Genomic DNA, 14,417 nt, shown 5'->3' on the forward strand with positions numbered 1-14,417 from the left:
AGCACAACTGATCGAGAAACTGAATTTTTTTTTTTTAAATCTGGGCTAAAACCACCGAGTAAGACCACCCACTGAACTCCTAAGACCGCAATGATCAAGGAATTAAATCAATAAATTATACTGTAGATTTTTACACAAAAACTATACATCAGACTGCTCAGCTTCTTCTCCATTATAACGCCACTTATTCAGATATCATTTTCACAGTAACAAGTTCCTTTTAAGAACGGGATACCAAGTGAGCAGTCCCTCCAAAATGCTACAGATTTCCGAGTCCTAAGCAGCCTGTTTATATCCCATTACTAATCACATATCTCATTCCGTTTTCACTGAATCCTAATCATGACTTGTGCCTTGGGGATTTAGACTTTGACCGTGTCACTTATGAGGACGGATCACCTGCTTCTCACAAGCAGAATGAGATGCATTACATCCTCAAAGGCAATTTTATTCCACTCTCTACTTCCTCCAAACAACTCCTAACATTGTAAGCCCAATCATTTAAAAGGTAACTACACCCAATGCCAAAAGGCAATTCTGGGTCATGTTGGGTCACTATAATAACACTTCTGCTCCTCTGATCTGCTATGACGGATCTTTTGCCAAGATTTAGGATTAGAGAAAAGTCTCTGAAAACTTATCTTTTAATATTTATACTGCTACACATCAGGACCGGCACAAAAGCAGCCAAGACATCTTCCTTTTGCTTCTTAAGGGAACAAAAAAAAATGGGATGTGACTGATGCTAAATGGAGGACTGTCTAATAATTTAAAGGCACATCAATAGGATGAAGGCCTAAAATAAAGTGAATATATGTGAGTAGAACTGGGCTGGGGTTATGTTTAGATCACTAGCTAGCTGTCAATTTGCTTTGTACTTGGATAACTTTTTATTAACAATAAAAAAAAAAAAAAAATCTAATTTGCCCCTTGTGCAGCTGTGTATTAGACATAGACCAGGCAGATTAGACCAGATTATGGAGGAGATTTATCAAGTAGATTCCACCTTTCATTTCTCACTCCTGAAAGGTGGAATCTGATTGGTTGCTAGGGGGCAACTGAGCCAGTTTTACTTTACACCATGTTTGATAAATCTTCCCATGTGTGTGTATTCTGCAGATGTGTATTGGCACATTATTTCTTTATATCCACATCTTCTCTCTAGAACTATGCTTAGTGGGTGGGTTTTTCATGGTGTGATGTCAGTGCTGTGTCCCTTGCTCTTACCAATTCTCCTCTCGCAGGAAATCCAGAGACCTGCAGCATCATTCCCCCCTCTCTTCCTTTGTTCTGACCTCCGATACTAGTACTTCAGACCACCCTTTTTAAAGGGGTAGGATTCATCAAGTTAAATAGTTTTGCAAATATATTCAATTAGCAGAAAACTTGTGTCCTTCTCCTGCTTTGCCACTCTTTCCCTCGTTGTCTAAGTTACCAAAAGCTCTAAAAGCAATGGTTTGGCTTTTATATATAGAAAGCATACATATTTATATATACTATACAGTACATAGGAGCTGAGGCTGTAGATATCAGGGATCACCACTACAGGGAACTGCTTGAGGCCCAAATGGCAGCTGGATAGGCTACAAGTTATTTTTTCCTGGCCAACCCATTTAAGATATATGAATCAGTAGAATACATAACAGCTTACACATACATTAAACGCTGCTATGCACATAGGGGGGCACAATAGATAAATGAAGAGCGTATCTGTGTAAAGTGAGGATCCCAATAACATATATTGGAGGAATAATGGATTTTTGCAGTCATTACCTTGTTAGTTCTAAACACTGCGAGAAGTAGCTTTGCCAATAATTCTGCTTACATGTCTACAAGGCCGGTACGATCATAATCAAACCCAGAAATACAGACCGGTTCCAGTTGTGGACAGATTTTCCTTTCACCATTTCCATAGAAACTTAGAGAGCATTTACCGGCTTTGTAAGCTTTTCCTTCCACAAATAATTCTTGTTACTTTAATTTATTGTATTGTTGTCACTTGCCGGGAACTTTCACGTCATTTTAACCTCTCTTGTTTGCCGCGCTGTCTCCTACCACGAAGCTCCCCAGGCTCTGCCTTTCTCCAGGCCCTCGAGAACCAATTGGTACAGCCTGCAAATGAGCCTTCTGACATGTTGGTAATTGGATGTGGACCACTGACCTAGAACTAGCTTTATACCCTGAACGATCCCCGCTGCTCCAAGAGAATGGATGTAATAAACAGCCACACACATACACACACATTCCTGATGATTGTTGTGCCCTTTATAATTCTGAAGCCTTACTGATCTTTTCTTTGCTAGCAGTCTGCACAGCAGCATAATGGAGTGTAGGACAATCTTCTATGGTAGTAGCCTGGGAATGCAGAGACAGCCGGCCTAGCAGGCTACAACTCCATTCATCAATTGAAAGCAAGAAATAAAGTGGATTTCTAATGTTTTTTTAAAAAATAATAATAAAATAAAAAAAACTGATTAGTCATCAAGGTCATTCTATTTCTATAAAAGCAAAGCCTAACCTTCAACTTTACTTGTGAGCGTGCTCAGAATTATTTGCTAATGTCGCATGAATACATAATGAAAATGTGATAATGCCATTTAATAGATTTATCATGTCTGAAATCGACAGTAATTTCACATCTGAGGAAACTAATTTCACAGGGAATTGCATCTACAGCTTATATATAAGCAGTATACAGATTGCCACAGGCATTGAGGTCTATTCTGGGTAAGGACAGGTTCATACCTATCCAACGAAAATTTATGGTTTACACTGTAAACCATAAATACTGAGTATTCGCACACCTCTAGTGTGTTTTATATAGCTGTCGCGATTACTGTAAACTTTACAGTAATCGAGACAGCTATATAAAACACACTAGAGGTGTGCGAATACTCAGTATTTGAATGCTGGCCGCTGGAGAAAACAGGGTGCATCCATCTTCTCCAACCACCGGGATTCAAATACCGAACGCCTGTTTACCTCTATAACACGCTATATGGCATGTAGTGATCCAAACTTACCAGCTTCATTGTCAACTGGAAACATCCAGAGTTTTCCTTCTTTTGTCCACTGTATCATCTCCTCAAACCCATTCCTTGGCGGGTGTTCACTGACGTTCGAAATCTCTTTCGCCAGCTCCAGATCCCATAGGGTTAGTGGCATCTCTGAAAATGGTAAATATAGACGCTTTACAGCAATTCATTAAATAGAATCATTTATATGACAAAGAAATATCTAGCCGTAAAAGATAAACAAAATGTAATTCATACAATTCATATTGTATGAATACAATTGTATGAATATAATTAATACAATTCATACAATAAATCCACTTAGTGTTTTTTGTTTATTGCTCTGAGTGGAAAGCAATAGCCTACCGTTCTTTGTCTATAAAACAAGGAGATCTAATAAGTACGACGGTCACAAATATTTATTATGTTTGGCCCAAAAGTTTCAGTTGACAAATAAAATTAAAGGGGTACTCCGAGCAAATGTAAAAAAATTACAGAAAGCGGAGGTGGTGACTGAGCCAACCTCAGCCAATAAGTGACTGAGGCTAAACATCTCTGCAGTCACTGACTGGCTGAGTTCCTGTCAAGTAGAGAAGAGCGAAGCAGCTTCGGGTTCGAGTCCATCCGAACCCGATCGTTCGCCATTTGATTAGCGGTGGCTGCTGAACTTGGATAAAGCGCTATGGTTGTCTGGAAAACATGGATACAGCCAATGACTATATCCATGTTTTCCACATAGCCTTAGGGCTTTATCCAAGTTCAGCAGCCACCGCTAATCAAATGCCGAACGTTCCGGTTCGGATGGACTCGAGCATGCTCCAGGTTCGCTCATCTCTACTGCCGAGTCATGATGACACAGAAAGCCAAAAGAAACAGAAGACTGGGGGCTGAGATTGAACTGGAGGTGCTGAGGGAGGTGTTTCCATACTGTAACTAGTAAGGCCGTTTGGACAACTGGGGCAGGCCTAAAGCCCTCAAGACCACTGATCTGCCCCTAGCCGGTCCACCACTTTTAATGGTTATAATTGGCCGGATCAGTGCTCTGGGGGGCAGTAGCCTTGTTCCAGTGGTCCAAACTGCCTTACTAGCCGAAGTATTAAACTACAAACTGCACTGAAACGGCTCTGAAGATTAAGGTAAGAGACGTACCTTCATCCTCAGTGCCCCGTGTGCTAGAGGGAGCCATCATCTACGGTTCAGGTACGATTAATCTAACCTAGGACAGTTTCCCTTTAAAGATGTCCCCGCTTACGTGCACATTCGGGAAACAGTAGTGAATCTTTTCAACCATGCACAGCAATACCAGACACAAGGCAAGAGTGTGGTAGCCTCATACACACTGCGCTAATGTAATTCATGGTAATATTGAATTTTGGGAGGGCACCATACAATAGTCTCGAGCAGGGTGCTCTAGTGTCAAAGTTGATCACAATATAAACAAAGAAGAAAAAGAAAGCACTATATACAAGCACACCTTTAATGTATAAAGAAATTATATTTTATTGAAGCAGCACTACCCGGTGATTGGCCGAGCAACCTGTGACTTTAGACACTGCGGGGGAGCAGGCCAAAGCTAGAAGGACATCAGGGAGCATGTAGAGGTAAGTAGGAGTTTTTTCAAATCTTTTTACAAGGGCTGCACGGACATTGATAACGATGTCTGTGCAGTCCTTGCTGCCCGATTATCGGGCAGTGTATAGACTCAGCAAGCAAGCGCCGATTAGCAATTGCTTAGAGAAAGTCATTGTGCCGTGTAATAGGGCCCCTAGGCTTTGACGCTAAAGGGGCCACTCTGGTATTTTCCAATATTTGTCCTAATACTCACAACTGAGTGGGACTTAAGGGGCTTACATATCAGGGTGGTTTGGTGATCTCCCCAATGGGGGGCACCCCTTAGCAACGGGTTTCCTTCCCAGGAGGGATATCTGTCTATTCTGAGACTCATTACTGAGGTTCCACGGACGCTGTTTTTGCATACTCTTACATAAGCAGCACAAACAGCTACTAAAGTGACAATGGGCTCCATCTACTACCGTAGGCATAAAGTCAGCCTGGATGCTAAAAAAAAATCATGTAGAAACAAGAAAAGGTATAGCAGTGAAGAATCAAAAGCCTCTCTATCCATCATAGAAGTCAACATGATTTGGGATTAGACCTCTAAAGGTGTCACTAGGAAACAAATCATCCAATAATCCATAATTGGGGGGGGGGGTGTAAATAGCACATGGATGTAAAATGACATGGTATGAAAGAGAATACAGGAGAAAAAGGAACATGAAGGTTATGATCCATGAGATTCCGCAAGAAGGGAACAGTCTAAGAAATTATGTGTCTAGACTTTGGCATTTATACTTTGTCAAATATTATTTCCATTTTAGAATGGCAGTCTTCCTTAAATTTTCCTGAAATTAAAAATACAAAACTTCCAAGCCCTTTACCAGCAGTGTGACAGATGCTACTGCCAGGCAGGGAGGTTCTCCTCGGTAATATGCCCTCCTATTAGGGCTGGGCGATATTGGCCTAAATCAATATCGCGGTTTATCGCATATGTAGCTGCGGTAACGATAATTGGACGATAACTATGACACGCCCCCTTAGTAAGCCACACCCCTTTTACAGGCCACACCCACTCGGCCGTGCCAAACTGGGGATAGTTTGTTTCAATAAAGTTAAAAAAAGTACAGTAACTCAATGAGCAGCAACCCAAGCTAGGTACACACTACAGGACATGTATATACAGGTATACAGCTATGTGCACACTACAGGACGTGTATATACAGGTATACAGCTATGTGCACACTACAGGACGTGTATATACAGGTATATAGCTATGTACTATAGGTACCCAGAGTATATATGATGGGTATATACAGTATGTATGATGGGTATATATATAGTATATACAGGTGACAGTACAGGGACGTACATTATAGGGGGCTGTAGATGGCACTGCACTGACACGCTGTAAAGATATCGATCTATCGTTCGTGACAGACGCACATCCAAGGCTGAAGTAGAGGGTGCTGAACACAGAAAGGCCTTTGGCAGGGGGTCCCAAAATACAAAGCAGCAAGAGTCCGCAGCACACCAGCATATAGTGAAGAGATAAGCATGCTTGAAAATGATTCTGGAGTGAATTGAAACGTCGTATCCTGCACCTTATTTGATGGAATGAACCACTCTTCACTACATGCTAGTGTGCTGCGGACTCTTGCTGCTTTATCTATTCTATCTATTCTCTATCTATCTATCTATCTATCTATCTCCTATCTATCTATCTATCTATCTATCTATCATCTATTTCCTATCTATCTATCTATCTATCTATCATCTATTTCCTATCTATCTATCTATCTATCATCTATCTCCTATCTATCTATCTATCTATCTATCTATCTATCTATCTATCTATCTCCTATATCTCCTATCTATCTATCTCCTATCTATCTATCTATCTATCTATCTCCTATCTATCTATCTATCTATCTCCTATCTATCTATCTATCTATCTATCTCCTATCTATCTATCTATCTATCTATCTATCTATCTCCTATCTATCTATCTATCTATCTATCTCCTATCTATCTATCTATCTATCTATCTATCTATCTATCTATCTCCTATCTATCTATCTATCTATCTCCTATCTATCTATCTATCTATCTATCTATCTCCTATCTATCTATCTATCTATCTATCTCCTATCTATCTATCTATCTATCTCCTATCTATCTATCTATCTATCTATCTCCTATCTATCTATCTATCTATCTATCTATCTATCTATCTATCTATCTATCTATCTATCTATCTATCTATCTATCTCCTATCTATCTATCTATCTATCTATCTCCTATCTATCTCCTATCTATCTATCTCCTATCTATCTATCTTCTCTACGGGGAGGTGGGCAGGGGTGTACGGGGGGGGGCGGGCAGGGGTGTATGGGTACACAGGGGAGCGGGCAGAGGTGGATGGGTACACAGGGGGGCCGGCAGGGGTGGATGGGTACACAGTGGGGCAGCAGGGGTGGATGGGTACACAGGGGGGCGGGCAGGGGTGGCTGGGTACACAGGGGGGCGGGCAGGGGTGGATGGGTACACAGGGGGGCGGGCAGGGGTGGATGGGTACACAGGGGGGCGGGCAGGGGTGGCTGGGTACACAGGGGGGCGGGCAGGGGTGGCTGGGTACACAGGGGGGCGGGCAGGGGTGGCTGGGTACACAGGGGGGCGGGCAGGGGTGGCTGGGTACACAGGGGGCCGGCAGGGGTGGCTGGGTACACAGGGGGGCGGGCAGGGGTGGCTGGGTACACAGGGAGCTGCATGCATATGCTCCTCCACCTTGAGATCTGACCGGCGTCCCTGCACACACATGACATTAATGTGCAGCGCTCGCCGGGAGGGGGAGTTGGGGGAGCGGCACCAGTCCTGTCCGAGCGCCCTTCTCCTCCGGCCGGCGAGCGCTGCACATGTTAATGTCCTGTGTGTGCAGGGACGCCGGACAGGACAGGATCACTCAGGAACATTCTCCCCTGGACCCTGCTGCTCCTCCACTTCCCGCGCGCACACCGGCGTCCCTGCACACACAGGACATTAACGTGCAGCGCTCGCCGGCCGGAGGAGAAGGGCGCTCGGACAGGACTGGTGCCGCTCCCCCAACTCCCCCTCCCGGCGAGCGCTGCACGTTAATGTCCTGTGTGTGCAGGGACGCCGGACGGGACAGGGGGAGGGCGGGCGCTCACACTGGACGGGTGCCGGGGGCGGGCATTCTCACCTGGGCCCTGCTGCTCCTCCACCTCCCGCTCTGATTCCGGCGTCCCTGCACATAACGTGCAGCGCTCACGCCGGGCCGCGACTGCGTGCAGAAGCTCTTTTGGAAACACAAAAATACCGCAGATACCGTCCTGGCTCAGTTGAGGTCGGTTAACCGACGCCAGTGACGGTATCGGTATTTTTGCGGTATACCGCCCAGCCCTACCTCCTATCCTAAGTTATAACGGGTCACCAAGTGAGCCCTCAGATATATGGAAGCACAACTAACGCCCTCCTCTCATACAGGGCGTCGCTTCCTGTATTCTCAAATGTCACTTTGCAATTTTTTACCTTCTTTATATTTGTTTTGCATGAATGGAACATTAACAGTCATCACTGTCATTAGATACAAGTGTTAAGTGTGTGTGTGTGTGTGTGTGTGTGTACACCATATATCTATATAGATATATATATATATAGATATATAAATATACACACACACACACACACATACATACACACAAATATATGCAGTATAATTATATGTAATATATTCATATGCACACACCTCATGAATAACGCACATGTATACATTTCAGAAATATTATTATATTTGGGGAAAGGACAATCAACCAGGCTGATCAGTCATGTTTATGGGGGAGCTGGGAAACACAGACGTCAGCACATGTAGAGGCGATAGTAGGTCCATCCATTACCGATGATGACAATAAGATCAGAAAGATTGCGGTACAAAATACATCTCCCTTTGTCTCACAATCAGCCACATCCACCCTGACAGCTGGTTTTCCCCTTTATCTATATGTGACGGTCATGTTCTTTTTAAGGCACAATTGCTATATTTAGGAGCTCTTTCCTTGTGTCCTTCCGCAATTTCCTGCCTGTGATATATAACTTCCGTAAGGAAACCTGTTTAGCACTTCCAGATATGCCTTGCAAATCAATTTCCCTCTATTAATATAGAAGTAGTACACACATTATATATGTATACAAAATCAATGGCCAATTATTTTTAGAGAGCCCCTGCCTTTCCACCACTGTAGCTTACCTGGGCAAGTAATTCCATAATGAAGCATAAAACCAAGTGAGATCAGGATTCAGTCTCAATCCACATGTGATCTTGGATCGAGGCTTAGTCATCGGTGCTAGACTAGCCAGGGCAACGAACATGTCTGAATGCACTTGTCCTTCCTTAGGCTAGGTTCCCACTACGTAAGTTTCATATTAATCATGGCCATTGTTGTCGATGTGCAAGAAGTGAAGATCATCAGTAACACCAGCCGTTCTGTGACATGGCCTTAGCATGAATGGGTTATAACGGCAGATGATCAGTTCCAGTGCCATTGCTGTCTACAGCTACCTTGTTTTTGGTCCCATGTCATAAATCTGTCAAAGAGGGATGCCAACGGACATGCTAATTTTAATGGACAGAATATAGTCGTATTGGGAGTTCGTCCTGTCCCTTTACCTGGACGGATACTTTATATGTGTCGGAACGAAAACCACGATTAGAGATGAGCGAACCTGGAGCATGCTCGAGTCGATCCGAACCCGAACTTTCGGCATTTGATTAGCCGTGGCTGCTGAACTTGGATTAAACCCTAAGGCTATGTGGAAATCATGGATATAGTCATTGGCTGTATCAATGTTTTCCAGACAACCTTAGAGCTTTTTCCAAGTTCAGCAGCCCCTGCTAAACACATGCCGAACGATCGGGTTCGGTTGGACTCGAACCCGAACCCAGTTCGCTCATTTCTAACCATGATCTAAACCACTTCTGACTTCTGCCCAAGCACAGTAAACGTAGTCACCATTGGCACGGCCAGCAGGTCACCTATAACTTGTGTCACTGAGGTACAGAGTGTTTCAAGTTAGCTAGAAGCAGAAATCATCCAAAGACCTGTCACATACAGAGCAGCCCTACATTCCCGATGGATTGTATGGATATTGTCACATTCCTCTATATTCGGTCACCGTGTTTTCAGACGTTACTCTAGGAGCTGTGTGCATATCACTCTCTGACACTTGCTGCCAACAAAACCCTTTTTCCGCCTTCCCGACAATTATGGCACCAGCTAAATGCCTTCATTTTCAGAAGTGTCACGCTAATATTTAATTTTGGGACAGCGAGCAAAGCCGAGATCATGCCGGAGACGTCAGGGATCAAATATCTCTTGGTATTTCCTGCTCGGTGGACATGATGTATTTTGCAATCCCACTTCCAGTGCAGAAACACAGCAACAGACGCCACTGGAGGCTTCTCGTAACCACCCAAAGACATTCCATAGGAAACTGTGTATTGTACTGGCACCTCGTCTCACACCCAGCAAGTGCATCCAAGTCCGATCCCAATCTCTATTACTAGCGAGTCACCTTTCATGACAGGGTGCTAGTGAGGGTGCAGAGAGAGTATATACCAGCCATGATCTCTGAGCTATTCAACAATATGCCTGCAAATTCCATATAAAAGCAGTGTATCCATAACAAAAACACAATGAATGACTCAAAGCCTGAATGGCACTGGGCTGAAAGCGGAGAGGGAGAGGCCAGCTTTAGTCAATGCATGCCACTGCCAGTAATAACTTAAGAATGTAGTGGGCAAAAAGCTGCAAATCTTCTTAGTCCTGTCTATTCTGTTGTTCCCTTAGGCTGCTTCTTGTATATGATATAAGGCTTTTACCAGTCAATCATCTCTGCTTCCCCCGCCCACCATAGGTAGCTGTGGTTTGCACACTGCATGTGACTTGAACGCTCCTGTCCCTTGGCTGCCTGCCTCTAATAGAGGTCAACCAAATGGGTTGATACCTTTTTCTCTCATCTTTCCTTTTACATGCAAACTGTTTGTTTAACTGTTACTAGCATTCAGAGATACTGGAGACATGCGAAAGGTGTCAGTCAGGGACTGGTTTCTGTGACCCCCACCAATCACTATAACTAGGGGGGAGAAGCACTTCTCTCCCTGCAGGACCCAGGCTCCATACACTTTAAAGAATCTGTCTACTGCAAGGTGTAGAGAAACGGCAGAGAAGTGCTTGGCTGTGTGCTTCTCCCTGCTTATTCTAGAAAATGGTGGGGGTCTCAGCACCCAGACCTTGACTGATAAAAACTCTCTATCCCGTGTCAAAAAAACATAGTAACATTTTAAAGGGAATCTATCAGCTCTATATCATGCTTAGTGCTGCAGATATAGGCAGATAGCGGAGATTTAAAAAAAAAAAAAAAATAAAAAGCTGATGCTGCTTGCAAAGTTATAAAATCACGTTTTCCTTCCAAACCTAATGGTGCATTTACACAAAGATTTATCTGACAGATTTTGGAAGCCAAAGCCAGGAATAGATTTGATAAGAGGAGAAGTCTTAGTCTCTCCTATATGACCTGTTCCCTGTTTATAGTCTGTTCCTGGCTTTGGCTTCAAAAATCTGCCAGATAAATCTCTCTGTGTAAAGGCATCATAAGTGTCACAGAAGCATCGCTGAGCTGCAGCATGCGTGCCTCCTCCTTCCCCACCTAGGTGACAGATAGAGCTCATGTGGTAATTGAGCTTATAAGGAAACAATCATTTTATAACTTTACAAACAGCTAAGAGACAGGAATCATTAGTTTTATCTCCCTATCTGAGAATGATACACAAGGGAAAAGGAAATAAGCCACTGCCAGACACCTATTGCAGCAGCTTATTTCCTCTAAGAACAAAAGGATCATACTAAAACTGAACATGGCAGACTGATCTTTCCCTAGATATTATCTGACTGGGAAAACTTGCTACACCCTCAAAAGACAGATACGAGAGTCAAATGGTTTCTGTTTATCAGTCCCTACTATAACTATGCCCCTCTTCACTCCCTGCCAGTCCCATTCCTAAACACTGACTATAGTAACCATATCTTTTTATTGCTTTGGTGTGATCAAGCTTCTGCACTGGCGACCTGTCAAGTTGCACAACATTACCAGGTACACAGAGGTCTCATAAATATACTGGAGCTTAGACTCTAAAAATAAAAATTAAAAGTGACGGTCGTCTGCAGGCGCAGAGGTGTTGTAACTTGCCGCCAGTAACGCTCAGGGATGATTGACGGGAAGAAACGTGTATTGGGTGTCACAATATTGAAGGGTGCTTTTCACAAAGCGTAGAGGTGTTTAATACAGATGTGTGAAAAATGAGAATTTAGCAAAGCCGAGCCTGTCTTGTGACGCTACCTGCCCGATCAGATGGAGCCATAAAACAACGTGTTCATCGGGATAAAACCCTCACACAGGCTGATACACGAAGCCCTGGCTTTATGAGCTCAACGCTGGTTAACTTGATGGGCATGTAGCCCAATAAAAACTAGATCTTGTCTTACTAAATGACAAAGCGCCTTGAGTTTTCTCACCTTTCTTCTGTGAGTCCCAGGGGATTATAGGAAGCCCGACACTAACTCCTAATGCTAAGCACTCCTAGGTATCATTTACTACTGAGGGCAGACAATCTATTTAAAGAGTCCTTGTCACTAGAAATTATAATCTATATATATTGTTCATACCAAGGAGGAGGAACATCAAAGAAGTGAGAGCAGCACTGTATAGATGTGCACCTATGCTTATTATTATGTTTCCCATAAGTCAGTAGAGGGCAGCGACAGCTTCTCCATCTTGCAGCAGTCAGTACATCCCTTACATGTAAGTGTTTAGTATCCACCTTAATAGGGATGAGCTAATTTACAGTAGGAAGGTAGTGAAGAGTTTCGTTAGGATTGCCTGAGTTTATTACATGGCTCAATAATTGTGCAGAAAGGGTGGTATATATAGCGTTAACGATGTCCGTGCAGCCCTTGCCTTAATAAGTAAAAATAAAAAAGTTATACATACCTCTCTGTGCTCCCTGATGTCCTGCTAACTTCGGCCCGCTCCCTGCAGTGTCTGAAGTCACAGGCTGCTCAGCCAATCACCAGGACAGTGCCGCGGCCAGTGATTGGCTGAGCGGGGACAGTTGCCGGCAGCGGGCTGAAGTTAGCAGGACATCAGGGAGCGCAGAGAGGTATGTATAGGTTTTATTATTTTTTCTTTACACATTCATCTGTTACACACATCCAGTGGTTCATGATTTTAGGTCAGGGCATCGGCTAGATTTGGCAGATTATGGCTCTGTGTAATAGGGCTCTAAGTAAAACACCATAAACAGGAGTATAGGGTAGACATCAGACACGGGACAGCTTTTACAACATACCAGAAAGTGAACTCGAATTCAGGGAGCACTGAGAGTAAATAGGTTTTTTTTTTTATATTTGTTTTTTTTTCCTTCCATCCTTTACTTTCTATGAATGCAGAATATTTCTGGCCGCACTACATATACAGCTGCCTTAGGCAAGATTTATATCTTAATTGAAATCAACTGGAAGATCAGCAGACTATCTAGTGTCCGGCTTCAAAGACCCCAGAGATCAGCTGTTATCGCCAAGGGAAAGCTAAAACAGTCATACATGTCCGCAGTGCCTTCAGGGGGAATGTAGTAACCCATTCAACTCCATGGATGCACAGTGATCAGGCTCTTATGGCTTACTACAACATATATGGAAATGCCTCTATAGGACAATCCAGGTATCGGATAAACTGACCTGTACCAATGGGCGCCTCTGAAGGAGCAGCAACAGGGAATATATTGAGACGTTTTCCGGCATGTAGTGATCTGTAAAAAGACACAAAGGTTAGCAACACCTATACAGCAACTGAGACGTGCTTCACAATTACATCACGGGCGGCTCTCTCACACACGTATCGGGTAAGACTACTTCTGGGTCATAGCAAATCACTAGATTTTTAGGCAAAAGACCAAGTAAAGCTAGATTTTCACTAGGAGCCCTGTGTGCTTTTTGCATTGGCAAAAGTAAAGGATAAACCTGTATACATTCAGTAATCAAACAGTGATATGTAGGCTTCCCATAGTAACTGCATTTTCATCATTCACGCTCATGTTAATACAGAAATTAATCAGCACAGACCAAGGCCTAAACCAGACGTTGTAAAAAGAAGAGACATGGTAAGACTCCTTTTAATGGGGATGTCCAGTGATTTTAAAAAGGGAACTTGTCATTACTTTTTGATGTAGTCTAAACCATGAGTCACCTAGGCAGTCCCCGACAGCTTCTCCCCGCCCCTTGAGAGAGAGAGATCTATGTCCATTTAGGTATGGGGGTAGATCTATCATTCAAAGACAGAGAAGCAGACAGAAACCACCCGGAATCACCCCAGTGATACAAGGTTGCATTAAAGCAAAGGCTGGATACCTTTAAAATATTTAACAGTAGGTAGGCTGGACTGAAAAGTACAAAAAGGCAGTACCCACCTGCCGTGCGGCTACGCTGATTAGTCCCCACTCAGCTAATCATGGCCACATTGGGGACCACCTCAGGCAGCAGTGGGGTACCATGGCCGGCATGTTTTTTTTGGACTTGCACCATCTGCAATAAGTGACGACCACCACTGACCTGCTGCTAAGACTGGTATTAGAGACAACTCTGATCCCAGCCCCTACGATGTGGTCTACAGTGATGCAGTTATGGGGTTACCCTGTCTATTAATCTTAATAGATAACTTTATAGATCCCTTTAATACAAAAGATAATAATGCTTTGGCCTTTGGTATACTAAGTGTATA

At 43.5% G+C, this 14,417-nt stretch overlaps 1 protein-coding gene across 1 annotated transcript in view; it reads right to left on the bottom strand.

Annotated features, from left to right (window-relative positions):
* MRPS31 (mitochondrial ribosomal protein S31) overlaps positions 1-14,417 on the bottom strand; it is a 54,435-nt gene that overhangs the window by 3,541 nt on the left and 36,477 nt on the right. Inside the window, exons 5-6 of the mRNA XM_069972104.1 lie at positions 13,379-13,449; positions 3,024-3,167 (exon numbers count right to left, since the gene is read on the bottom strand). Coding sequence (XP_069828205.1) covers positions 3,024-3,167; positions 13,379-13,449 — 215 coding nt within the window. The remainder of the gene's footprint in view (positions 1-3,023; positions 3,168-13,378; positions 13,450-14,417) is intronic.

The sequence above is a fragment of the Dendropsophus ebraccatus genome, chromosome 5 (genome assembly GCF_027789765.1).
Source record: "Dendropsophus ebraccatus isolate aDenEbr1 chromosome 5, aDenEbr1.pat, whole genome shotgun sequence".
Taxonomy (NCBI): domain Eukaryota; kingdom Metazoa; phylum Chordata; class Amphibia; order Anura; family Hylidae; genus Dendropsophus; species Dendropsophus ebraccatus.